This window comes from Alosa alosa, chromosome 13 (assembly GCF_017589495.1).
Source record: "Alosa alosa isolate M-15738 ecotype Scorff River chromosome 13, AALO_Geno_1.1, whole genome shotgun sequence".
NCBI lineage: Eukaryota > Metazoa > Chordata > Actinopteri > Clupeiformes > Clupeidae > Alosa > Alosa alosa.
In genome coordinates, this window is record NC_063201.1 from 21489991 (window position 1) to 21517327 (window position 27337).

Here is a 27337-nt window from a genome sequence, read left to right on the forward strand (position 1 = left end):
TCTTGTCAAGGTCCAGTTCTGACAGTACTGCTCTAGCAGGTCCAGGTGTTGCTGTAGACCTTTTTTCAGTGGGCCACAACAGCACCTGGTCATCAGCAACGAGCAGGAATTTAACTTCCGTGTCCAACCGGGTGAGCCCAGGTGTTGCAGATCGTTTCCGCAAATTCATTCAAACAAAATTGGGCTCAATCTGCAACCCTGTCTCACCCCACGCCCTTGAGTGAAGTATTCAGTTCTTTTGTAGCCAATTTTTACTCCACACTTGTTGCGAATATATTGATTTGATGATGTCATACACTTCACCCGCTACACTGCTCTTTCTCTCTTTCATTCTACTGTATCTCTCTCTCTCCGTCTGGACTCCAAACTCTGGCGGTATTCTTGTGTGTAAGAGGCTTTGAATTATTGATTGACGCGCCGTAAGCAAGATTGTTGCCTGTGGAAGGAGAAAAGTGAATGGCCTCATCCATAAAATATTGGTGTGGAGAGAAAAGAAGCTCTCTCTCTCTTTCTCTCTCTCTCTCTCTCTCTCTCTCCCTCCTCCCCCCCCAAATGGCCCTATTTTCTTTGACATATAAAAGCAGAGAAATTGATATGTAAACATGAGTCATAAGCTTTTATCAGTTTTCACAGATGATTGTTATTTAGGATGGTGAGTGTTTTGGTTGGTAAGTGTGTGAGGGGGAGAAAAGTATATAGTATAAGTATATATACTCTTTTGATCTTGTGAGGGAAATTTGATCTCTGCATTTATCCCAATCCGTGAATTAGTGAAACACACTCAGCACACAGTGAACACACAGCGAGGTGAAGAACACACTAATCCCTGCGCAGTGAGCTGCCTGCAACAACAGTGGCACTCGGGGAGCAGTGAGGGGTTAGGTGCTTTGCTCAAGGGCACTTCAGCCGTGCCTACTGGTCGGGGTTCGAAACGGCAACCCTCCGGTTACAAGTCCGAAGCGCTAACCTTCACTTTCGGTCACGGCTGCCCCATTAAAAAGTGTGTGTGTGTGTGACTCCTAAACTCAGTGATTGGTGTGAGGTGTGTGTTTTATTGGTTGGTATCTCTGTCCTGTCTCTCCGCACACACACACTTTCTCTTCATGTTTCTTGCCTCGCCCCTCTTCGCTCTCTATCTCTCTTTTTCTCTCTCTCTTGATCTCTCTCTCTCTCATTAATTTCCTTCTCTCCCTCCTCTTCATCCTTTTCTGTCCCTTTCTCTTTATCTCTCTAATGCTCTCTCCTCCTTCCCCTCAGACCTCTCAGGCATTTCTTATGAAACTCCAGTGTGTTTCCATCTCTCTTATGCACACACATGCATGCATGCATGCACACACACACTCTCTCTCTCTTACACACACACACAGACACACACACACACACACATTCAACCTCCATGTTTGACCATGGAGTATGATGGATGGTGGAGGACTGCTGAACTAGCCCACCAGGTTGTTTGTGTAACGTCAGCGCAGAAATGGGAATCTGTTTTTTTTACCCCGACTAGATCGATTTTGTTCGCAAAATCATAGATTGGTTTATCGTATACGCTAGCTTTGATCCACAGCACCAGGGAGTTGGAACAAACAGATTTCAGAAGTACTCTGTGCCTGCTTGTGTGTGTGTGTGTGCGTGTTTGTGTTTGTGTGTGTGTATGAGAAGTAGAGCTACTTGAGAGTGTAAGATGAAAGAAAGCCTGTGTACCTGATAGGTGTAACAACGGGATGAAAGCTATTTGATTGTGTATCGAGCATTTTACATCAATTACAGCAACTCTCCACACAGTGTGTTTCTGTTCTAGCCGTTTTTCCCTGGCCAAACAAAGAGAGTGTGAAGAAACAAAGAGTGGTGTCACTCCCGTTACCAGAGTAGTCATGACAAAAATATACATCTTTCTCTCCTCCTTTCATTTCTCTCTCTCTCTCTCTCTCTCTCTTTCCCCATCTCCCCCTCTCTCTTCACACTTCTGTTTATTAGTCTAGTTATTATTCCCCTTGTCTAACACCCTCCCTCACACTTCCTCCGTTTCTCTGCCCAAATGACCCCCCAATCCCTTTTAAAAATAATTACTGTGTCCTACCTGACATAAAAAAAGCACTCAGTGAGCCACCCCCACACACACACACACACACACACACACCACCCCACCAAGGAAGAGTAGGGCACACTTTAAAGGCAGCAGCCCTATAAAAGTGTCTGTTGTGCAACAGCAGCCCTATAAAAGTGTCTGTTGTTGTGCAGTGCTGCCCAGGTGCTTTGCTGCCTCTGCCAGTGGGAGGAGGGGATTGGCCCGGGTTGAGACCGAACCTCGGCCTCCTGTCTGGCATGTGTGCTCTTCTACACTCAACACACATGCCTTAATAGGGAAACCTGTGGTTGGATTTATTAATTGTAAATCTTGGTAGTGAGCATGATTTTTCGTTCTCTACAAGACACCAAATGTAGTTTTGTAGTTGTGTTTTTTTGTTTGTTTGTTTTAGGGCTGCAGCTATCGATTCTTTTTGGAATTGAGTATTCTAGCGAGTAATCGGATAAAAAATAATTTTGCATTATGAAGTGCAATTTATTCATATGCACTACAAATGTCATGCTGTAAACTAGCCCTAGACACTTCAAAGTAAATTAATATATCGGCTTTATGTAGATTTGTGCATCTGCAGCATTTACCATTACTACCAAATACAACCTCCCTTACAAAAAAAACTGCAGTTTTTCCAGTGCAGTTATACTACAATACAGTGCAGTACTTTAGTATTTTCCTGTCCAAAATACTGCATTTATGCAGTGAAGTACAGTAGGTGCATTAGAACAGCAAATATTTCCTCCAAAACTGCAGTTTTGATTCTTGAAGTAATTCAGGTTTTTTTTGTTTTTTTTGTCAGCGCTGTAATAATTATGTCTGGAGTAGGCGATAGGTGAGGTGGCCTAACCTAACACCGGGTGCCCGTGCGTCTGCGAGAGAGAGGGAGAGATGATTGTGTGTGATGAGTTTTTTGGTGTATTGCTCACTTGCAATTTTAAATGAATTATTTTACTACTTACAATTTCCACAACTTAACGTCATATCGACTCATGACATTAGGCTACAGCCGCTATACCATACGAAATACAAATACGTTCTAATACGTAGCTAATACATTAAATCAGCTAACATCAATAGCTGGTGTCAACAACTGGAGGCTTTTGGCTCAGATGTTGAATCATCGTTGACGTGCTGTTGTAGTACGCCAGTTCTGCTTTGCAGTGGACAAATTGCACCTTGCCTTCTCTGCTTTTTACGGACGGTTTCTTGGCTCTTTGTCATCTCGCCAACTTAATTCTGAAAGTGGTGCGGGCATCAGTAATAACAGTCCATGTGAAACAATAATCCCTGAGCTGAGCAGGCCACTAACGCAAGTGATGGGAATTAAGCGAAGCTTCGAGGCAGAGGATTTTCCTCGATCATTTTTTTGTAATCAAATTATTTGAGAGTAATCGCTTTAGCCCTAGTTTGTTTTTTTGTTTTTTGTTCTTACCCACAATGCCCTCTGGTCTGACAGCATGATGAATGTACCTTGACATGTTGATTTCCAGCACTCGTGGCCCCCACATCATTAACATGTGTATGCAGTTCCAAAAGTCAGACGTTCGTCCCAGTGCTTCCATTTCATTTCATTTTGTTCTGTTTTCATCAGGAGTCAGAGGACTGTCTGAGAACTCACAATGGCCAGCGTGTTCTGGACACATGGAAGGGAAAGAAAGAGAGTTCCGATGGCCTCTGGCCCAGTCTGCCTCGTTCCCCCTCTCATGGGGTGTGAAAGAGCCCACGCATGAATCACTCCAGCTCTTCCTCCTGCTCTCCTCCTCTTCCTCCTCCTCTCCCTCTCTGTTCTCTTTACCCAGCCCTTTGATCCGAGACATGCTCCGCTTTCAGGCTGTCCTCATCAAACCTCTCTCCCTCTGACTCCCTAACTTTGTTTGTCTCTCTCTCTCTCTCTCTCTCTCTCTCTCTCTCTCTCTCTCTCTCTCTCTCTCTCTCTCACCCTTTCTTCCTCCTTGTCTTTCTCTTTCATATTTCCCCTCACTCTCCCTGCCTCTCACCTCTCTGATTCATCTCCATCTTTATCTCTCCTGCTCCTCCTCCCTCCCTTCCTCTCTTCCTCTCCTTCTCTGACTCGTTCACACTCTCTCTCTCTGTCCCCTCTCCTCTCTCCTCTCTCCTTCTCTCTCTCCTCCACTGGTTCCTCCTCCAGACTGTCAGGACTGATGGTAATGAAACTGAGAGGTGGAGGGGATTTGTAGTGCGGAGACGGTGCAGGAGGTGGAGGCTCATCAGATATGTACTTTGATGCTCTCAGGTGAAGCCGCACGCCCCGGCTCTCCGCGGCCCCCAACACGTCTCTTTAAAACCAAAACAACATGCAAGGGCCCTCGCTCCGTGGCCCGCATGCCAACCAGCCCTCCGTCTAGATCACGCCTCGGCACACAAGAGTCCTCAGCAGGCATGCGCAGTGTGTGTGTGTGAGAGAGAGCTGTAGGGTTCATAGTCATTGCGTGTCATAATGCTGTCCTATGGCTCCACTGGTATAGCAAAAACAACTCCAGGATCATGGATTGATCAAGGCACTCCAGGAACTGTATACCTGTAGTATAATTTGCATATAGTGGCATAGAAGTTGTACAGATATTTTATCTGAAATTGTATTAAACTTACATTTTAATGAGCTTGCATGTTATAGCTGGATACATATAGAAGGTGTAGGGTTGTGTACTTGTGGACTCTGCATCTGAAATTTAGTGGTGGTATAATTAGTTGTTGCTGTGATACCAAGGATGCTTTCCCTGCATAGTAATCCATCCCTTTGTTGCATTGATAGTCGGCAAGCTGTTTTTACGCGGGCTCGACACCAAGCCTGGCAGCCTGCATTATTTCACACCACTTTGCCATTGTTCCCCGCTCCGCTCCTCCTGTCTGGAGAACCAATTATTCTGTTTTCCAACTGGCTAGATCTCTGTCAGCACGAGCTAGATCTCTGTCAGCACTATTTCCCGGTGTGAGCGGGAGCAGCAGTGGAGTGAACTGGAGGCATTTCAGGTTTTTCAGGTGATGGTTTTGGTTGCCCTCTCAGGCTGCTGGACTAAAGTAGGAATGGGGATGAGTACGAGGGACCAGTTCACTTGGCATTTGTGTTGTAGATGAATAGAACATTGCAGATTCTCTCTCTCTCTCTTCTCTCTCTCTCTCTCTCTCTCTCTCTGCATCCTGAACAAGATCCGACACACCTTGTGGTCAAATGTGTTGTGTTGTTAGATTGATGTTAGGCTATGAGGCGCAGTGATGGAGTTAAGAGTTCATATTATGATAAGTTAGGTTAGTGAGGAGTTAGTATGGGCTACTCATTATGTCCGACGAGAAGCACAGCAGTGGCTTTAAGTTCATAAGGCTGTGTGGCTGCCTCAGGCCTCCAGTCACCTGGGGCTTGAGAAGATGCACGCACACACACACACACACACACACACACACACACACACCTACAAACATGGGGCACTGGCTGGCCTCTAACTCAGTCACACTGGAATCAAACGCACACCGTAGCAGTCTGGTAGATTGAGAAGCGTACGTGTGTATTAATTCGATTTGTGCATTTGTTGAGGGAAAGAGACGAAAAAAAGAGTATGTAGAGGTTGTAACAGAGTGTGTGTGTGTGTATGTGTGCGCGTGCGTGCGTGCATGCCTGTGTGCGTCCACTTGAAAGCATGTGTTTGTGACAGGATGTGAGTGGTTTAGTGATGAGAGGGAGAAACTCATCTTGTACTTCCTAAACCATATTACCCAGAATTCTAATGACTAAAGCACACTTCATTAGTGTGAAGGGCTGCTCTTCCATCAGGTGTGTGTGTGTGTGTGTGTGTGTGTGTGTTTGAGAGAGAGAGTATATGTCCACCAGGAGAGGACGCGCGGCAGTGTAATATCTAGATAAAAGCGTGGGACAGCTCCTGCATACAGTAGTCTTCTCTGACCACAGCAGGATGCCGAGATATAGAGCCTTCTCCTTTTCTCGCCCTTTATTTCTCTATTACCTTCACACACACACACACACACACACACACACACACACACACACACACACACACACACACACACACACACACACACACACACACACACACCGGCTCTTCACCACTCTCTTTAAAACAGTTACTTGGCTCTTCACTCTCTTTAAAACAGTTACTTGGTGGTATATGGACACTGTGTGGGCTTTAAAAACGAATACAGGCAGGGTAAGTGGATTGGGATGCCAGAGGCCATCATGACATGACACCCACCTGAACAAAAACAAAAAGCTGTTTACTAACCATTAGCCTGATATAGCCTTGTACATTGACCACCTTCCCAGAGCTGCTGGATTGTGCGTGCGTGCGTGCGTGCGTTTGTGTGTGAAATGTGATCACTCATTCTGCCCTTGCTCACGTTGTCCCTCTCCATGTCTCCGTGTCTCTCTGGTTCCACAGGTGGAGTCCACGCAGAGCATGATCCGAATCCTGGGCCTGTCGGCCACGCTGCCCAACTACCTGGACGTGGCGTCCTTCCTGCACGTTAACCCCTACATCGGCCTCTTTTACTTTGACAGCCGCTTCCGACCCGTGCCCCTCGGACAGAGCTTTGTGGGCGTTAAGGCCACCAGCAAGGTGAAGAAAGGCACAAACACACACACGCACACACACACACACACACACACACACACACACACACACACACACGCACTCATGTCAGACATGCACATACATATACGCATGCATGTATAGAGACAGACACACAGATGAGCACAAAGATCAACATATAGATGTGTGTAAAAATACTCAAACACACGTACACACAGACAGACACCCTTTAATCTAATGATGTCAAATTATGAGTGTGTGTTGTGGAGTGCTTATTTCCCTTTTGGCTTGGTGTCCATAAAACTAGACTTTAGAAAATGCAATGTTTAGGTTGGTCTCTCTGCGGCTGTCAGTAAGTGCAGTGTATTAGCCTTGAAACCCGGAAAGGACTGCCAAGCATGCTGTACATATCAGAAGCAGCAAATAAGCCTAAGAGAGTGGTTGAGACTGAGCCTAAAGGCCTATTCATACCAAGAACGATAACGATAACTATAACCATAACGATAAAAGCGTTCACACTGAACAATGATAAACAAAGTCTCTATCGTAACACCCCAATTATCACCACTTTTGTTCGGAAATTCTAAAACAATTATATTTTTAACACTTCAAAATCAAATTTGCTAAATGAACCTTACATTTTTCAGTAGCCATAGGTGTGTAGATTTGAACAAAATCTAGTTTGGTTCTTAACGTGAGCATTTCCTGCCTGAAATATCCGATTTTGTTTACCATGCTCGGAGTCGCCTGATGGGTCGCCTATATACGCCTTTTCAACGGCACATGAGCGGTTAGACCGAGAATTCTCGTCATGAAATTAAAATTCCACTGGAGCTCCAAGCGGATGTGTACACGCAGCCTTACAACTAGGGATGTAACGATTACTGGTATAATGGTAAACCGCGATAAAAATGTTGACGATAACAATTACCGTTTTCATTTCAAATATCATAATTATCACTGTTGATTACCGCGGTGTGGAAACCGTATGTTTAATCCTTCCCAGCTTCATCCGAGCCTGATTTTGACATACAGTAGGCCTGGTACAATGAAACAAAACTGGTACCCTACTGATTCTGTTGTCTAATTGATGGTTTTAACTACAATTCGGATTAGGCTACACCTGATTTTAAAAGGCGGAACATTTTCACTGCAATATATGTGCACTGTATCATGTACTGTAGCCACTCTGCGTCTTTTTATGTTTGTGTCCACATTAAATCCATTCCACTCACGTTATCAGGAGAATACAGTTGCCTAAAGTTTTATTTTGAACGCTTACTTTGGTCTCACTCATTGGATCCAAATAACAGAAATGGCAAACTCCAAGTTATGGTAGGGTAAGTTAAGCTATAAGCACATAGCCAATTAAACATGAAAGAAAAATGTGAACGGGACACTTTTTGAAACTATTTCAGCTTGTGAGGCCTATCAGTGCTTTCTGAACATATTGAACACACTTTTAGAAATACCGTGATGATACCGAAAACCGTGATAGTTTTGGTCACTATAACCGTGAGGTTAAATTTTCATACCGTTACATCCCTACTTACAACACTGTTTACATCTCTTCGAGTCATGGTAAAATGTCATTTTTGGTACATAGCTAATTTAGATACACCTATGGTGTGGGTGCTTGCGTTTCTTTAGGAATCCGCCGTCTTGGTTTGTATAGAAATGGATATTAAGACGCAGGACACATGTACGCAAGACGGCGGAAATACGGGACCGACGGTAATAGGGGGAGTTCCGATACTTATGTTAATAAATGTGTAGGTTAAAATTTGATGGGTTCTGATTGGCTATTAGCTTTTTATCATTCTGAAAATCGCTCTGAAAGTGATCCCCAACAATATCGTTCTTTATGTCGTTATAGTTTATGTGTGAACGTAGTCATTCATATTAACGAGAACGATATTTATAGTTATCGTTATCGTTCTTGGTGTGAATGGGCCTTAAGAGAGTGGTTGAGACTGAGCCAAAGAGATTGGATGAGACTGAGCCTAAGAGAGTGGTTGAGACTGAGCCTAGTGGTGGGCGTCTTCTTTTTTCCTTTGTCTCAGGTCCAGCAGCTGCACGACATGGAGGAGGTGTGCTATGAAAATGTCCTGAAACAAATCAGAGCTGGACACCAGGTAGAAACCCCCACATATATTGTACAGTACATGTGAATGTGTGCACATGTGTGTTTATGTTTGTGTGTGTTTCTATTTGGGTTGGACGATGTCCCCTAAATTGGCATTTGACGATGTGTACAGTAAAACATCGAGATGGACGATGATATCGTCGGGGGGGGGATGGGTAGGGTAGTAAACACTAATTAATTACCATATGTCTGTACAGAAATACATTTATAATGTTCTACATAAAAAATAAAAAATATATTATAGGCTATTCGGCTTGATGAAAGTGGACAGCTAAAAGAGACATACTGGCCAGGCTACCGAAGTTGAGTTGTGTGGAAGATCTGCTCCAAGAAAATCGTTGTGAAAGCCGGATAGACAATCAATCTGAACATTTGCGTGTACACCAACCAGCGGAATATTACACATTGCCAGCCTTCGCTGGGCCTAGCAAAAAAGCTACTTAAGACTACTATTGGTCTAAGACTACTAGTGGTCACTCATTTAAAATCTTCTGTAGTACGCTATGCAGTATCCCACGTTATCAGGCTACCGTCTATGCTGACTATGAGGGCGGCAGGAAGTGAAAGTAAAGGGCTGCGATCGTGCAGTCCAGGCTATAGGAGGGCGAAGTAAAAAAAAACTTTTATAAATAACGAATCCCGATTACCACTCCACTGCTGTCTGGGACTTTTGCTAAATGTATGAAATACAAGCCTTACAGTGAAAGACGGATAGGCTACCTTCTGATCCTATAATTAACAAAAGAAATGGTTTATTTTAACACAGAGGAGGATGCATGTGGCGCTAGCTGTAGCCTCGCAAAAATACTTGAGCGCTAGAATGTCCTAGTCGTAGCCTAACAATAATAATTCAATAGGACTATTAGGCTACATATTTTACGTCTAATGTAGGCTATAGGCCTGCGAGACATGTAGGCTACAAAAAGACAACACATTCACGTCACAGTCAGGAATTATTTGAATAAGACGGTAGACTAATATGTGATAACTCCACCATCACGATGGACGATGATATCCGTGCATCGGCACAACCCTAGTTTCTATGTTTCTATGTTCCCTTGTTTCTTTAAGCAAGGCATGTGCTTTTAGTTTTTTCCGGCAGTGTTTCATTTTGAGGTCTCCACCTGTTTTACAAACACCACACACGTACACACACACACGTACACACACACACACACACACACATTGCTACCGTATATCAGCCTTAAGGAGCCTGCGTGATCTCATGTTGCCCAGCAGAAAAAGTTAAATCTGCGCCGTGGGACGGGATCTACGGCCCGGGTTCAGTCAAGGCTAATGGGGTATTAATCACCAGCAAAGCGCCGCCACCCGGCCCCTCCATTCCCTCCAGCCCTGCAGATGACTTGCCGAAGGTCGCCAGCATAGAACCAGGCCTTCTCTCTCTCTCTCTCTCTCTCTCTCTCTCTCTCTCTCTCTCTCTATCTCTCTCTCTCTCTTTCTTCATCTCTATCCCCCTCTCTCTCTAACTCCCTCTTACTTGCTCTCTCTCTCTATCCGTCTCTCTCCCTCAACCCCTCTCTCTTTCCCTCTCTCTAGTGGCAATTTGTGCCCTGTGACTCCAGACAAACTCAATTTCTGCATCCCATAAATCACAGAGGTGAGGAGACCACACTGAAGCGCCAAAGTGGTCGCATCCACACTACCCACAGGAGGGAAAATCATCTAAATAAATATAAAACCTGTGGGTCGTTTATTTTTTCTCTCTTTCACGCACACACCCCCAGTGACAAGCAAGCCAAGTGATTACACTGAGTTCCTGACTGCAGGGCTCGACAGTGGTATTCTTGAGCTTCGCTGTTCCCTGCATCATCATGATAGCGAGTTTTCTATATCTGAGGCAGAGCATATCATCTCAAGATGTCTCAGTGTCTCTGCAGAAAAAGTATGGAAATATGGGTGGAAGTCTAGTCTGCCTCAAAATTATAACATGCGTAAAAAAAACTCTCACATGTGTACATATGGACGGACAGGCGGACCCTCTTCTCCTCTTCTGCAGTTGAGAACATTTGCGATGAGCAAACAATATCAACATTTCCAACAAAATTACATGTCACATATTTACATCTCAAGCTCAAGACTCAGTACAACATAGACTGAAGGTGAGTTATGTTTGGTGTCACCATATTTAACCCCCCTTAACCCTTTGGCCCTTGAGACCACCTTGCTCTGTCATTGAGCTGGCGTTGAGGTCTGTGTGATGCTTTAGTCAGTTGAAATGAATTCTCACTGTATGGTTGTCTTTTCGTACACCCGGTCCGTCTACTTCTAAACATCCCAAAGCAAACTCATCTACTCTCTGTCTGGCGCGAGGGCCTAGGACCAGCTGATGTGCACCAGCTTCACTGCGGACTGCTGGTCTGAGCTTAGAGTTTGTGTGTGTGACTATTCCAACTCCAGTTAACAGTTGTGAGGCCATAGGAGACATTCTGCTCCAGGCCCTGTACTGATTGGCTGAGCACTGCACTCCTCAGAGTCTGACAATTAACTGAGGAAGTGTATGAGTAAGTGTGTGTGTGTGCATGTTTGTGTTACAGAGAGAGATAGTCTCTGTCTGTCTACCTCTGTGACTGTGTGTGTGTGTTTGTGTGTGTTTACATGTGTGGGGTGTGTGTGAGAAAGAGATGGTGAGTGTGTGTGCCTATTTTTGTGGGAGAGAGAGAGATTGTGAGAGATTGTGTCTGTCTCTTCCTGTGTATGGGAGTGTGTGTGTGTTTGGGTGGGTGTGTGCTTGCATGCAGTCTCGGTTTGGGTCCATCTGCTCTGTGTATCCAAGTCCCAGTCCAGCCCACCAGGTCTGTGCCAGAGTTTACCAAACAAAACACACACACACACACACACACACACACACACACACACACACACAGAGACGGATAGATACGGATGTGTCAAGGGACAGTCAAAGCTATTAACGCTATTTGGAAGTCATCCGTCTTTTTTGAACTATTAGCCGCAATCTAATTATAGTGGCATGATGCTTAAACAACAAACCCCCTGGAGCGTTGGCTCCAAATCAGCACCTTTGTGTGTGTGTGTGCATGTTGTGACACACACACACACACACACACACACACAGACACACACACATAGTGGTTGATGGCAGAAAATCTAGGGGCCCTAGTTTGGCGGCGGACATGGTTGGTGGGAACGGCCAGTTCTGGCTAGACAGGGTGTCTAAAACTCTGGCGATACATTAATGTCTGCCAAGGCATGTTTTTTGAATATAGCCATAGTGACATATTCCTCTCTATCTGGGAACATTTGTATGTGCCGATTACATACCATCACTTGTCCATCTAAAATGTTTATGTCTATTGAAAATAAGCATGTCTGACAAGCTACACATGTCAAATAATTAAATTGATTTATGTTACAAGGACACAAGGGTGTAAGGAATAAGGTAATGAAAAATAAACAGATCTCAGTGTCTCTCCAACTTTGCTAACTTTTAGCTAACATTACAATTTTAGCTGAAAGATTTTCTCAGGTTCAAAAATGTGTAACTCCGTGATAATGATCCTAGTCAAATATCCAGGGAACAGCAGCACAGATTTTTGAAATAGTCTGAAACTGTGTGTGCACACATATGTTTCCTTTCAGTGCCAAAATGCCCGACCAGGGGGCTCAATAGTTCCCCTTATGGAGTAGGAACACCCAAATAGTTAACACTCAAAGTTTCAGAGAAACCCAGTAGAGCTGTAACTCTTGAGCCGTAAAGAACGAGCCATTACACGTTAACTATGCCCGATCTGTCTATTCTGTTAGAATGACAGGGCAACTACTTTACAGAATCCCCCATTGCCCAATAAAGGACAGCAATAGTACTACAAAGAATAATAGTACTCACCCAAAGAGTGCTCTGTGAACTGGGCAATGAGCATTTGATCACTTAGCAGAAAACATCTGAGAAAAGTTTGGTCTTAAGTCTAGATTAGAAACTGGCTACAGTTGGGGGAACTTTGATCTCATCTGAAAATTGGTTCCAGAGCTGAACTGCATAGCAACTAAAAGCTGATTCACCATGTTTAGTTCTAACAGTAGGTTTTACTAACAAGTATGTCTCCTAAGAGGTCTGCTTTGGTCCCGTTCCATTTAGTTATTTATAAACAAGCATAAGCGCCAGAGGCATAGTTTACCATTAGTTTTGCTTGCAAGCTATCCTCAGTTAATGACAAAGTTAACTGGTTTAATAAAATAACTGTATATACCGTATATACACAGCCAATGGTTTAATATTAAAGCACATTGTGATTACTGGCACACCAGCTGTAGAACACGGTCAACTACATGGTGCATCTCTCTGCTCTAAGTTAAACTTTAGGCATATTGAGGTGTTTACGTTAGCTTATCCTGGCCACAACAAATACTATTTTCGGTTCGGCTGACAAGGGGGCAATTAATTCTGATTAATTGCATGTATCAGCGTTGCATTAATCCCATGCATGTCATTTGCCCAGCACAATTTTCTTCTCTATAAAAACCCCATAAAGCCAGAACTGAATCATGGCTTCTAGTGCAGTTCTATGGAGTTTTCAGCTAAAGTTGTAGTGTGGGCCTGTGTGGCTGATGTTTTACTGCCATTGGCTTATCTGCGTTAGATGGGCGGGGACAGGCCAATTGTTTTGAGCACCAGAAAAAGTGCTGTGATACCAGAAGACACAGAACACAGTCTTGCATTGTGTAATCCCATTTATTGTAAAGGGATTGCTTGACAATGCTGTTCATCAGCGTTAAGCAAATCTTTAACTCATCACCTTGGGCCCATCTCCGCCCAGTCGGTGCCTTTGACCGCACATTTATCGCTTTCTTCATAGCAGGTCCTATTTTGTGCGACAGTGCAGTTTCCACCAGCCATTCTCACCCTCAAAACTATGCCCCAAAAGTGAGTTGAGTTGCAGTTTTGGAGCGGCAAAAGGTTGCCGCACCCTCTGTGGCGGCTGTTGATGATGTGGCGGATCGCTTTTTTCTCAGGCTCAGGGCCAGCTCCTGGGCCCCGCAGGCCTCCCTTGCGTGCCCCAGCTTGATATTAAATTTTCAGAAGTGGCTGTGACATATATTAATTTCATCGGGGAGCGTGTGATGGATGGAATTTTCCTTATGAAGTGCCCTCCCACCTCCCCCACCCCCGCTGTGGCTAGTGGCGACGGACAGCAGGCCGGCGGACGTTTAATAAGCTTAGGAGCCATCAGTATACGCCAGCATAGCTCCCTCACTGCTGCACACTGATCAAAAAGAGAGAGAAGAAGAGAAGGGAAGGGAGGAGATGAGAGGCAAAACATTAGATAAATAACATTTTGCAGTAGAAGGTCTCCCCGGACTTTTACCATTGCGGAACCGAAGCGTGTGTGTGTGTGTGTGTGTGTGTGTGTGTTGTTTGTGTGTGTTTGTTCTCTTTTGGAGAGAAAATTAGACTTTTTTTTTCTTCTCAACAAAAAAATAGTACAAAAAAAAGAAAATAGTGTATAAATACTAGCCCAGAAGGAATCATACATTTGTTGTTTTCTGTTCATTTAATTGCATTAACATCCAAACTAAAGTTTGCATTCAAACAAACACGGTTGTATAAATGGTCCGCAACCATGACCTCAAATGTAATAATCCATATGTATTGAGGTGTTAAGTGTCTCATCGATCTATCCCATAATGCCTTGTTGATGCACAGTTCAGGAAGGGCACAGATAAGGTGTGCTTTTCAAATGAGCTGTTAATCAGGCAGTGCGATGCTGTGAGGATGAACTGCCACAGTGTCGCTGAGAACAGGTCCGGTGGTGGACACACCATTTAGCACAAACACTTTGTTAGATCAGTGAGTGCAACAATTTGGTCACATTTTAGATAAACACAACCATTCTTACAGTGTAATGTAATGGCATGGTATAGTGTGGTGTGACATACAGATTAGCGAGGTGACTAGACACTCTTCCTTTGTGTTTAGATATGTAAAAAGGTTAAATATTCAACCAGAAAGCCCTTCAAAAACCCCTCTAAAGGCAGAGGTGGTTTTTCAGCTGAAGTTGCTCTGGAAAGTCGGACTTCATTGTAAATGCAACCAAAGAGTAAAGATCGCCAGAAGGCACAAGACCTCCATCTCCCTGGTGTGCCAGGCCTTTAACAAGTCTTTCCTCCCCTCTTCTCTTCTCTTTGCTCTTATCTTTCCTGTCCTTCCTCATCCTCTCCTTCTCCCTCTTTCTCTTTTTCTTTCTCTCTCTATCTGTTTCTTTCTCTCTCTCTCTCTCTCTCTCTCTCTCTCTCTCTCTCTCTCTCTCTTCCTCGACCTGCTAAGGACCCCACTGACCATCCTGATGAGCAGATGCTTTGCAGCATGAAATGCAGCCTGCTCGGGGAAATTAGCCCCGTTATTTCTAGCTGTTTCTCATTCACACCACACAAACACGGCTCCAGATTGGTGTGGGCGGGGGCTGCAAATGGGTTGGCAGGTGTTCAGAGACACTTCTTTTTTTTATTGATTTCATTTTGTTTTTATTTTATTTATTTTTTTCCTGTGTTTTGGTTGGGCGGTTGTTGTTTTTTCTCTACAATTGTGTGTGTGTGAATATATATATATATATATATATATATATATATATATATATATATATATATATATATATATATATATATTTATTAAGGACATCCTTTCATTAAAAAGATGAATATATAAATTAAATTAAATTAGTTATTGTAAATGAAGATCTGCCAGGTGTGTACAGCCCCAGGTTCCTTGATAAAGGAAAGATAAGATAAGGAAAGATAAGGAAAGGAAAGATGCCGGTGTTGACAGTAGTGTGGAAAAGGAGATCAAAGATTCTTGAGTACCAGCCACTCTCCCTGTCCTCTCCTGAGGATGTGCATCGTGGGCTCTTCTCTCTAACAGTGAGGAGTAGGAGACCCAAAGATTCTTGACGAGTCACCTCCGGGAGACCTCACTGTGATAAAGAGGAGGAGAGCCAAGTGTAACAGACCCGCTCCACAGGAGTGCCAAGCCACAGTCTCATGGCTGGCATCCCGCCACCAGAGACGGACCGTCTTCTGTTCTGGAGGATGTTCGCCGCTACTCCCACCCACAAGGCTGCATGTTTGAGGTCACCTGTACGGTTACTGTACACCGCGTGTGTGTGTTAATGAGAGAGAGAGAGAGAGAGAGAGAGAGAGAGAGAGAGAGAGAGAGATGGATTAAGAAAGGGAGAGAGAGATGGAGAGAAGGGGAGACAGACACCTTCGGGCCCTACAGTCAGGGCTGGCCTGGACAGGGCTGTTTTTCCATTCAGCCTCCCCGTCACTGCCCTTCTCTGTGTCTGCCTCTTTCACCACCCCCAGCCACACACACACACACCTCTTTCTATCTCTCTCTCTTTCTTTCTCTCTCTCTATCCTGCTTTCTATTTCACTACCCATGTCCTCTAAGGACACTACATTACAGAGAGAGAGAGAGAGAGAGAGGCGAGTCAGCCGGGAGAGAACACAGGCGGGCAGGGGACAGCTCCAGTGCCACGTCTCATAACTGTCTTGTATTTCTGTTATTGATTGTTTTTGTCTGTGCTATTGACTGTTTTGCAAGGGCAAAGCTGAGTATAATAGGAAAATTACTCCCCTCTTTTGTCCTAAACAAAAGACACTCGCACACCACTGTGACCTTGAGAACAAGGGCATGGATGGATGGATGTGTGTGTATCTGCGTGTGTACGTGTGGTAATAAGTGTGCTTTTGTGTGTGTGTATGTGTGTGTGAAGAATGGAGCTGGAAAGTGTTTAATGCTCTCAATGCTTCCTCGGTTCAACCTTGAATGCGTGCGTGCGTGCGTGTTAGCTTGTTACATGCTTCATGCAGGAAAATTGTCAATTTTGCCCAGGTTTAACATTCTTGTTTGCACATGTGTATGTTTATGTGCGCGTGTGTATGTGTGCACATGTGTATGCGTGCACATGTGTATGCGTGCACATGTGTATGTGCACATGTGTATGCGTGCACATGTGTATGCGTGCACATGTGTATGCGTGCACATGTGTATGCGTGCACATGTGTATGCGTGCACATGTGTATGCGTGCACATGTGTATGCGTGCACATGTGTATGCGTGCACATGTGTATGCGTGCACATGTGTATGCGTGCACATGTGTATGCGTGCACATGTGTATGCGTGCACATGTGTATGCGTGCACATGTGTATGCGTGCACATGTGTATGCGTGCACATGTGTATGCGTGCACATGTGTATGCGTGCACATGTGTATGCGTGCACATGTGTATGCGTGCACATGTGTATGCGTGCACATGTGTATGCGTGCACATGTGTATGCGTGCACATGTGTATGCGTGCACATGTGTATGCGTGCACATGTGTATGCGTGCACATGTGTATGCGTGCACATGTGTATGCGTGCACATGTGTATGCGTGCACATGTGTATGCGTGCACATGTGTATGCGTGCACATGTGTATGCGTGCACATGTGTATGCGTGCACATGTGTATGCGTGCACATGTGTATGCGTGCACATGTGTATGCGTGCACATGTGTATGCGTGCACATGTGTATGCGTGCACATGTGTATGCGTGCACATGTGTATGCGTGCACATGTGTATGCGTGCACATGTGTATGCGTGCACATGTGTATGCGTGCACATGTGTATGCGTGCACATGTGTATGCGTGCACATGTGTATGCGTGCACATGTGTATGCGTGCACATGTGTATGCGTGCACATGTGTATGCGTGCACATGTGTATGCGTGCACATGTGTATGCGTGCACATGTGTATGCGTGCACATGTGTATGCGTGCACATGTGTATGCGTGCACATGTGTATGCGTGCACATGTGTATGCGTGCACATGTGTATGCGTGCACATGTGTATGCGTGCACATGTGTATGCGTGCACATGTGTATGCGTGCACATGTGTATGCGTGCACATGTGTATGCGTGCACATGTGTATGCGTGCACATGTGTATGCGTGCACATGTGTATGCGTGCACATGTGTATGCGTGCACATGTGTATGCGTGCACATGTGTATGCGTGCACATGTGTATGCGTGCACATGTGTATGCGTGCACATGTGTATGCGTGCACATGTGTATGCGTGCACATGTGTATGCGTGCACATGTGTATGCGTGCACATGTGTATGCGTGCACATGTGTATGCGTGCACATGTGTATGCGTGCACATGTGTATGCGTGCACATGTGTATGCGTGCACATGTGTATGCGTGCACATGTGTATGCGTGCACATGTGTATGCGTGCACATGTGTATGCGTGCACATGTGTATGCGTGCACATGTGTATGCGTGCACATGTGTATGCGTGCACATGTGTATGCGTGCACATGTGTATGCGTGCACATGTGTATGCGTGCACATGTGTATGCGTGCACATGTGTATGCGTGCACATGTGTATGCGTGCACATGTGTATGCGTGCACATGTGTATGCGTGCACATGTGTATGCGTGCACATGTGTATGCGTGCACATGTGTATGCGTGCACATGTGTATGCGTGCACATGTGTATGCGTGCACATGTGTATGCGTGCACATGTGTATGCGTGCACATGTGTATGCGTGCACATGTGTATGCGTGCACATGTGTATGCGTGCACATGTGTATGCGTGCACATGTGTATGCGTGCACATGTGTATGCGTGCACATGTGTATGCGTGCACATGTGTATGCGTGCACATGTGTATGCGTGCACATGTGTATGCGTGCACATGTGTATGCGTGCACATGTGTATGCGTGCACATGTGTATGCGTGCACATGTGTATGCGTGCACATGTGTATGCGTGCACATGTGTATGCGTGCACATGTGTATGTGTGTGTGTGTGTGCCCGTGAGTGAGTTTGTGTTTATGGAAGGAGTGTGTAGGCGTTGTGTATGCACAAGGGAGGGCTCGTGTTTTGACTTATGTTTTAGCATGGGATGTGTGTCGTCGATAAGGTTGATTATGCGTGCATGTTATGAATGATGGTGGCGAACGAACGTGTCAGCTCTCGTTATAAACGAAGGTAGTGGTGCGTGCTTGCATTCCATACGTATGTGAGAGTGTGTGTGTTGGTGTTTGTGTGTGTTATAAATGAAGCTGTGTGTGTGTGTGTGTGTGTGTGTGTGTGTGTGTGTGTGTGTGTTAAGAGAGATGGAGGGGCGGTGTGTCTCTCTCGGGGGGGCTGGTCGGAGTGTCGCTCCATATTTAAAGTCTCCCGGCGCAAGGCAGAGCGATACATCCACTAACCTTCCTCTCTCCCCCGGGCCTGGCCAAGATGGATGCCCCCTCTGTGTCTGCTCTAATCCACGCGCTATTTTTACCGCCTCCTTATAAATGCAGCACACACACACACACACACACACACACACATACACACACAGCCTAGCGCTTGCCTCCATTTGGCTGATGTGGGAGTAGGGGGAATGTGTGGAGATTCAGGCTTTTTGCACGAAAGTGCTTGCCGTTGACCTTGTTAGTATGAAAGGGATGAATCAGAGAAGTATGATGGCTTGTCATTGTCGATTTAGACCCCGTGACGGATGTCGATGCTCACCCGAATGCCAATTTGGATCTTTGGCTGCCTGGCATGGGGCTGTCTCGTGTGTGCATAACGTGTTATGTTCAGAGATTTGTGATGAAAATGATGCGTGCATGTCGATTTCTGTGCAAACGAGGTGTATGCACATGAGGGTGTGTTCTAGATCCTACTATCATGTCTGTGTGTGTGTGTGTTCGCTGTGGTGTTGCTCTGTGGTTCTCTGGTGTTGAAGCTGGCAAGTTAATAATGTGGTAGAAACAGGCTACTCTTTGTGCCTTTGTTTTCCCAAAACTAGTAACTACTCCACATTAGAGTTCTCAACGGGCCTGAAAATTACAACCCGATCCGACCCGACCCGGCCTGTGGCTTTTAAAGCCCGGACCCGATGTAACCCGACACATCAACATGAATTATCTGCCCGAACACAGCCCGTGGCCGAATACCCCCTCCTCCCCTTTTCTCATTTCTCATACACATATTATCATGACCAGCAGACGGGAATTCAAATCAACCTTTAATGTTCACGTTTTGTTTTAAGGAGGACATTTTTGGTCAGGAACTTTGTCATTGATTGCTGCTGCTGCATGGTGGTGGTGGTCAAATGCCCACAGTTTAATGTATGGCGGCTCAGGCTGGACGACCCTGTTTTTTTGCGGTCATATTTCATCAGCACCTCGCGTTTTGAGCATTGCACATAACCTGTAGAAATTCCATCAGAATCCAGCACCACTCCAAACACTTTCCAGACCTCTGATTTCCCCGCTCCTGTAGTAGCGACGGTGAATTCACCTGCGGCAAGTTTAGCCTACTTTTCACCAACTCCATCTTCTTCTCCAGGCTAAAGGCGTGCACGCAGCACAACAGGTCTATCCCCGCCCCTCTCCATAATGCACGTTGCACGCAGCAGCCAGACTTTCTTTAATAAATGTTTTTTTTCCTTTACTAAGCGGAAAAGATGAAGCCCGAGGTCCGACCTGACCCGAGTCATTTGCTTATATTTTCAACCCGAACCTGGCCCGAATCCGCAGGTCCCGTCGGGTTTGTCGGGCCGACCCAACCCGTTGAGAACTAGAACTCTACTCCACATCCAGTGTGTTCCCATGTGTTCATAAGAGAAACATGGTATAGTTTGTAAAAGGACAGAATTCTTTGAAATGCTGGAATGTTTTATATTTTAGTTCCAATGTAGTACCTGTGAAGCCAACACCCACACAAAAACCCCCACTCACACTCACACCCACACCAACACCTACACCTACACCCGCACCTACACCATACCCACCATAGACTGTATAGTCAATGACACCCACACAAAACAGCAGCACAATACAGCAATACAAACACATAACAGCACAAAACAGCCACACAACACAAGCACAAAACAGCCACACAATACAACACAAACACAAAACAGCCACACAATACAACACAAACACAAACAGAATACAGCAACACCGCAACACACCACAAAATATCAATGTCAACACAACACAGACAACCGCAGCACTGTAGCTAAACGTTTATCATCCTTGATCATGACCATTCCTGTCTGAATGCCTGAACAAGAATAAAGTCTAAACTAATGGGAAAGAGTTGCTAGTGTTCTCTAAGAGGACGTCATCCACCTCCCAGAATAGCAGAATACCAAAGCATACACACTTCATACAGAATAGAGCAAGACTCTTGTGGGAAAAGATGTGGAATTTGACAACTTGGATCTTTATTTGGATAGATAAGGGCTGTTTTGTTGTGTTATATTACTGCTTTGTTTTATTATGGTGTTCTTTAACTCACCTTTGCATAAACTGATCCCCAGTGAGGACTGGTAGCATGACTGCATGGCTGCCTCCGGCCACTGTTGCAAGGAAAGACAGATTACATCCCGAACGGCCAAGCGTCTGCGTGGAGACTTGTCTCATGAACACGTTATGGCCTGTGCAGACTACATGATTTCAGCCCGATTTTTGCCAAGATTTTGTTGTGGACGACAAATTTCCAGTGTCGGCCCCGAATATGAAATGTCGGGAACGACGCCGAAGGAGGAAGCGTCTAGTACAGTAATGTGACATATTCAAACGAACTGATTTATTGCCTGCGACATTCCACGACAAGTCTAGCATGTCAGAATTTTTGGGGAATCTCCTACGACTCCCGTGTTGACACTGACATTATAACACGCAACGAGAAGGCTACGATAGATAGGCTACATGACCTTGTAATGTTGCCAATCTTACGACCAAGAACCGCGGCAAGAATTTGTGGTTCTCTGATCGTCAAATCTGACATGGTCAATCGTAAAAGACCATCGAGGAAGACAAAAAAAAAAATCATGTAATCTGCACAGGCCGTTAGACAGAGCCGCGTCGCCACAGGCCTCAGCACTGCCGGCTCTCTCTAGTCTCCTCTGATCTCCTCGGCCGTATGGAAATCAGTCCCTTGCATTAATATGTATGGCCACATATATGCGTAGTGAGCCGAGACACTGCACCTGTAAGGTCAATTATATAATTTGGCATTATTTATCCTGCTTTAAAAGTCAGAAGTGAATCCACTACATATTTCCCTCATAATACTCGTTAATTTGCTTTATCGGCCCAGGGTTGAAGAGGCTGTCAGTCAAGATTAGATGTCTTAATGCGCCCACTCGAGTAAGCATTGATGGAAAAAAATGTGGGGGGGGTGGGTGGGTTGGGGAATAGCGGCTCTCTAAAGAGCTGCTCCGTCCACTTTTTAGTAGTTTTAGTGTGGGTGGGGTGGGGGGGTGTTTGAGCAGTTACTAATTGAGTGGTGGTGTGCCTGGGCGTTTCGAGAGTGCTTTCAAAGAGAGAGGCCATGCACTGCATCCGCGAGAGGGGAAAGGGAGGTCACACTGATATTTTTATATCGCTAACTTTTGTGTGTGTGTGTGTGTTTGTGAGAGAGAGAGGCAGACAGACAGACAGTAAGTAAGTAAGTATTATGTGGAATTTCCATCTGTCAGATGCCGTACTATATTGTGTGTACTGTACATCTGTGTGTGTGTGTGTGTGTGTGAGTGAGCGTGAGGTAAGACATGGAAACGAGAAGAGAAACTCATTTTGACATTTACGTATGCACGTTGGTGAGGATGTGTGTACGTTTGATAAGGAGACCTTTGAAAGAACAGAAGATGACATCAGTAGAAGTTGTGTCAGCCAGTTGAAGGTCTAAGTGTAAAAATAGGCTTGATGGATAGGTCTCCTTTTACGACCTCACTCTCTGTTCACTCAGCATACGTGTGTGTGTGTGTGTGTGTGCCCTTGAGTACTCTGAAGGAGCTTGCATTTGTGAATGTGCATGCTTTTATTTTGTGTATGTCGTGAGAGACTGTCAATTCAGTTTATAACATGTGGCGCATTGGAGACTGCCACAAGCCCCTACCTATAGCAAAAGGATATATTTCCTGTGTATAGGAACAGAAAAGCTTACAAAGCCTTAGCTATATACTCCAGTCCAAAGTGTGACCTGTGTGTGTTTGTTTTTTATTTCCATCAGGTGTGTGAGTGTGTGTTTGTGTTTGTGTGTTTGTGACATTGTCTGAACCGTTTCTTTGGGCTTATTGTCGCTGTGGACGTGTTCTAGCCCTGGAACCCTTGTCTTGTCTGTGCTTTCTTCTTCATGTCAAAAGTTCAGTCAATGTCGCAGTGTCACACTGAAACTACTGAAGAAAGAGAATGTGGGGGGGGGTGCAGAGGAAGGCACAGCAGGTGTCATGTTGGAAGCCCTAGTGTATCTCATCCTTAGCGATGCTCTCGGTCTCCATTTCTCTTGCTCTCGCTCTGGCATGGAGAGTAGGAGCCCTCTGCTGGCCACTCTGTAGAACTGAAGGGAGTCTGGCCTCAGGCACCGGGGGAAACCAAACAGGATGAGCAGCTAATGGGTTGAGAGAGTCACAGAAAGAGGAGATGGGAGAGAGAGAGAGAAAGATGGAGATATAGGGAGAGTGTGGGAGAGTCTGGGAGAGACTGAGATTAAAGGAGTTTGAGAGAGAGATGTAGTGAGAGAGTGTGGTCTCCTGGGCCTTGTGTTTTGTACTGGACTGGACTGGCGAGAGGTGGCAGATAGACAGCAGAACACAACTGGAGTGTTGTTTCTGCTGATGGCCTTTTGAAGTTGGGTGACACAGAGAGAGAGAGAGAGAGAGAGAGAGAAAGAGAGAGAGAGTGTGTGTGTGTGTGTGAGAGAGAGCCTCCCTCTGAGATTTCATGTTTTCATCAGAAAGCCAGATGACAGAGACTTTGCTGTCCGCTGCATCAAGTCCATTATTTGATGGTCTTTGCAATAACTCTACTATGTGTGCATGTGTTTGTGTGTGTGTGTGTGTGTGTGTTCCTCCTGGGACGTCAAAGCAGTGTGAGCTCTGCATCATTAGTTCCTATATTTCCCGTCTACATTTTTATTTCTTTATTTTTATTTATTTATTTATTTTTTTGTTTGGTGACAGAACTATTTTTATCCAGACTGTTCTTTGAGGCTGTCAAGCAGTTGCCTTGAAGGGGATCTGCGGTGATTTGTCACCAGAGCCATGAGAAGACCAAAGACTGACCCATAAGAGGCAAACTCTCCCTCACCCCCAACTACACACACACATACACACACACACACACACACACACACACACACACACACACACACACACACACACACACAACAAAGCAAGAAACAAATATTCAAATATCACACTTGTATATATTAATTTATTTTGCTGTCTGACATCCTCACAGTAGTCTTAACTGCCTTCAGGCCATTATTTGACAAGCACATTTGAGACAAGCACTGAGCAAACCCTTGTGTGTGTGTGTGTGTGTGTGTGTGTGTGTGTGTATGTGTGTGTGTGTGTGTGTGTGAGAGAGAGAGAGTTGTAATTGCTCACTCATGGTATGGGGCAGAGATGTCGGGGTGCTATCTTGGAGACACTGACTACATCCTGCTGCGTGTGTTTTTCTTTGCGCTCTGTTGTGACTGTTTGTGTGTGTGTGTGTACGTGAGGAGATTGCACCCCACCACCCAACTCAGTAGGAGCAAAATAGCAGTAATCTCCCACTGTTCTTCTGTCCATCACACACTCAGACACACACACACACACACACACACACACACACTCACACACACACACGCACACTACAATCAATATAATACAGGACACATTCACACTCAATCATCACCTCACTCACACACACAAACAGAAACAGCCAAACACTCCCAGCACTGGCGTGCTCTCACAGCAGTGGAAGAAAACACACAAAACAATTCTGCGTTCCAACAGGACGAACGCACCACCACACAGAGCCACAACAACTATTTAATACTCACATTGGGATTCTTAATAAGAAAAACGGGAGTTGCACACTCACATTTGGGCTTCTTAAAAAGAAAACCAGAGTTACACACTCAAATTGGGCTTCTTAAAAATTGTGCACTTAAAATTATGCTGGTTTGGTATCTTTCTTTTGTGTGTGTGTGTGTGTGTGTTTTCCTCTCAAGCAGAGACTAGGTGGAGATGGTACTAGTGTAGCTAGTGCTTCGTTGGTAGTGCTCTGCAATAGTCAGTCAGCGTCATAGGTAGTACTTTATAGGTAGTGCTTTGTGGGTAGTGCTTCATAGGTAGTAGGGGTGTAACGGTTCATGTATTCGTATTGAACCGAAACGGTACGGGCGTCACGGTTCGGTGCATGAATTTACACGGAGAATACACGGTATAAAAAAACATAAAACTCGTGTCGCATAATTAATGTGTCATGCTTAAATTACTGTTAAGTAGCAAGAGTTACGGAGTTCTTTAGCGACACCTAACGCTAATCTGTAGCCTCGCCCTTAGCTCTGAAGCTCTGATTGAAGCCTATGTTTTTTGTCAGGTCGCTATCGAAGTCAGTCAGTCAGAGATAGTAGCACTAAGGTGGCGACACATTAGAGGATCCGCTGGTCTCTTCAAGAAGTTTGAGAACTTCAGAACTTCAGTTACAGTAGTACAGGCGTAGAGAGTGGTGGATAAAAACTGTGTGTCGGCGTTGTTCAGCAGTTGTTGGGTATGCGGAGTGGAAATATATGCTACACATGTTCAAGCAATCACCCAGATGATGTAGGCTACCAATCACCGAAATGAGAAAAAAAAACTTCCCCTGCGCTTCACCAGCCTTTGATACACATACAATAGAGCCAAAACCCATGGCTTAAATTAAATGATTTCGTAATGACAGAAAGCCATGTAAATCGCGTGGTAATTACCTTTATGTTGGGGTAACTTCTCACATGAGGAGCTGGTAGTGTTAAGTGCATAGACAGTAAGTGTCAATGCTAACCAGGCTAATAAACAACATGCTACGGTGAGTTAACGTCGAAAGGCAAAGTCATGTGACTTCTAGTTGTAGTCTGTTTATGAAATGAAAGGAGCAATTTCGTTTTTTAAAAGAAGGCAAAATAGTGTGATATTTTCACAGTTAGTAGGCTAGATCAGTGTTTCTCAAACTTTTTCAGATGGAGGACCACTTAACCAATAAAAAATGCATGGACCACCTAGCCTTAGACCTACTTCAACAGTATATCAGCACAATAGGCCTACTCACTGAACCACCTTGCTTATTGTATTTTCACTTTGCTTATTGTGTCAGAGGATTCATATGATTTAAACTGGCATATCTTACATAGACAGTGTTGCAGAACTGTTTGGATTTACATACAAGTTGGTTCAATATTGCAAACAACTCATCTATATCATATTTTACCACGTCTGCTCGCGGACCACTTGGGATAGCTTGCGGACCACCAGTGGTCCCCGGACCACACTTTGAGAAACACTGGGCTAGATTTTTACTCTACACACACTGAAAAATATTGAGGCAAATTGTAGACCCTTCCATATACAACTAAACACAGATGTTGAAGGTCTTGCTTAAGTGGATTTTTAAAAATCATTATTCTATGTAATTTGCACTTTCAGAAATAAGAGATGCTGTACCCCTAATAGGTAGTGCTTCGTAGGTAGTGCTTCATAGGTAGTCTTACCAAACCAAGGCTCGTAGTTGGCGTGGCAACATAAATGGGAGACCAAACGAGGATAAAGTATTTACAAAAGTAATTTATTAACGTAAATAAGTAAATAAGTAAATAATAGAAGTAAGCTAGTCAATAAAGCTAGTATAAATGTAGTGGTGAGAAGAATAGAATGTGGTGCGAATCAGTCAAGTGTAATTAATAATCCAACACAACAACAGCGACGCCTGGAGAAGAGACCCTCTGCCCCTGCGAGGTAGCCCTATATAGGTGCAGGTCAATCAAGTTGATTGGGGCACTTGACCGGGACACCTGCACAAGCAGCAACGGGCTAGGCAGCAACGGGCGAGCCTGTAACAGTAATGCTTTATAGGTAGTGCTTTGTAGGTAGTGCTTCATAGGTAGTGCTTTGTAGGTAGTGCTTCATAGGTAGTGCTTTGTAGGTAGTGCTTCGTACAGTAGGTAATGCTTTGAAGTCTGCTCGGTCTGCACTTAAGAGCCGTTTCGAGATACGTGTGTCTACGTCTCCTGTTGTTCTTGATGCTAGTGACTTATCACATCAGAAATATCATGAGCTCTGATGTTCAATGTCTTCTGAATATGAATCCACTGTATAATATTGAAATAAGGGTCTCAGTTTTTCACAATTGTTATTGAAACAATATTGGTCATAGGCGAGACACTACAGGTGAATTGGGTAACATTTTTAACTTGTTTATATATGGAAATGATTATTGAATGGGGAAAGCGAACGCACACCGATAGTTATCAAGGTCAAGATTTTCTTGAGGTGCTGGTCACAGGATACGTAATGTGATGAACAGAGGGAGACCACACACTCTCGCAGCTCATATGCCAGTACTGTAGTATTGAACATCTATTTCAGGCAGAACTGTGTGTGCGCAAGGCTTAACGGCACCAACCTCGCTCCAGCTGCAAGATCACAACACATGATTGGCAGGATGTATTCACAACACACCACATAATTGGCACAATGT

The 27337-nt window shown here is 44.7% G+C and overlaps 1 protein-coding gene across 1 annotated transcript in view; it reads left to right on the top strand.

The window, feature by feature from the left end:
• The window catches only part of ascc3 (activating signal cointegrator 1 complex subunit 3), a 202360-nt gene that overhangs the window by 102085 nt on the left and 72938 nt on the right, over window positions 1–27337 (top strand). The window contains exons 12-13 of the mRNA XM_048261920.1: window positions 6493–6669; window positions 8706–8777. Coding sequence (XP_048117877.1) covers window positions 6493–6669; window positions 8706–8777 — 249 coding nt within the window. The remainder of the gene's footprint in view (window positions 1–6492; window positions 6670–8705; window positions 8778–27337) is intronic.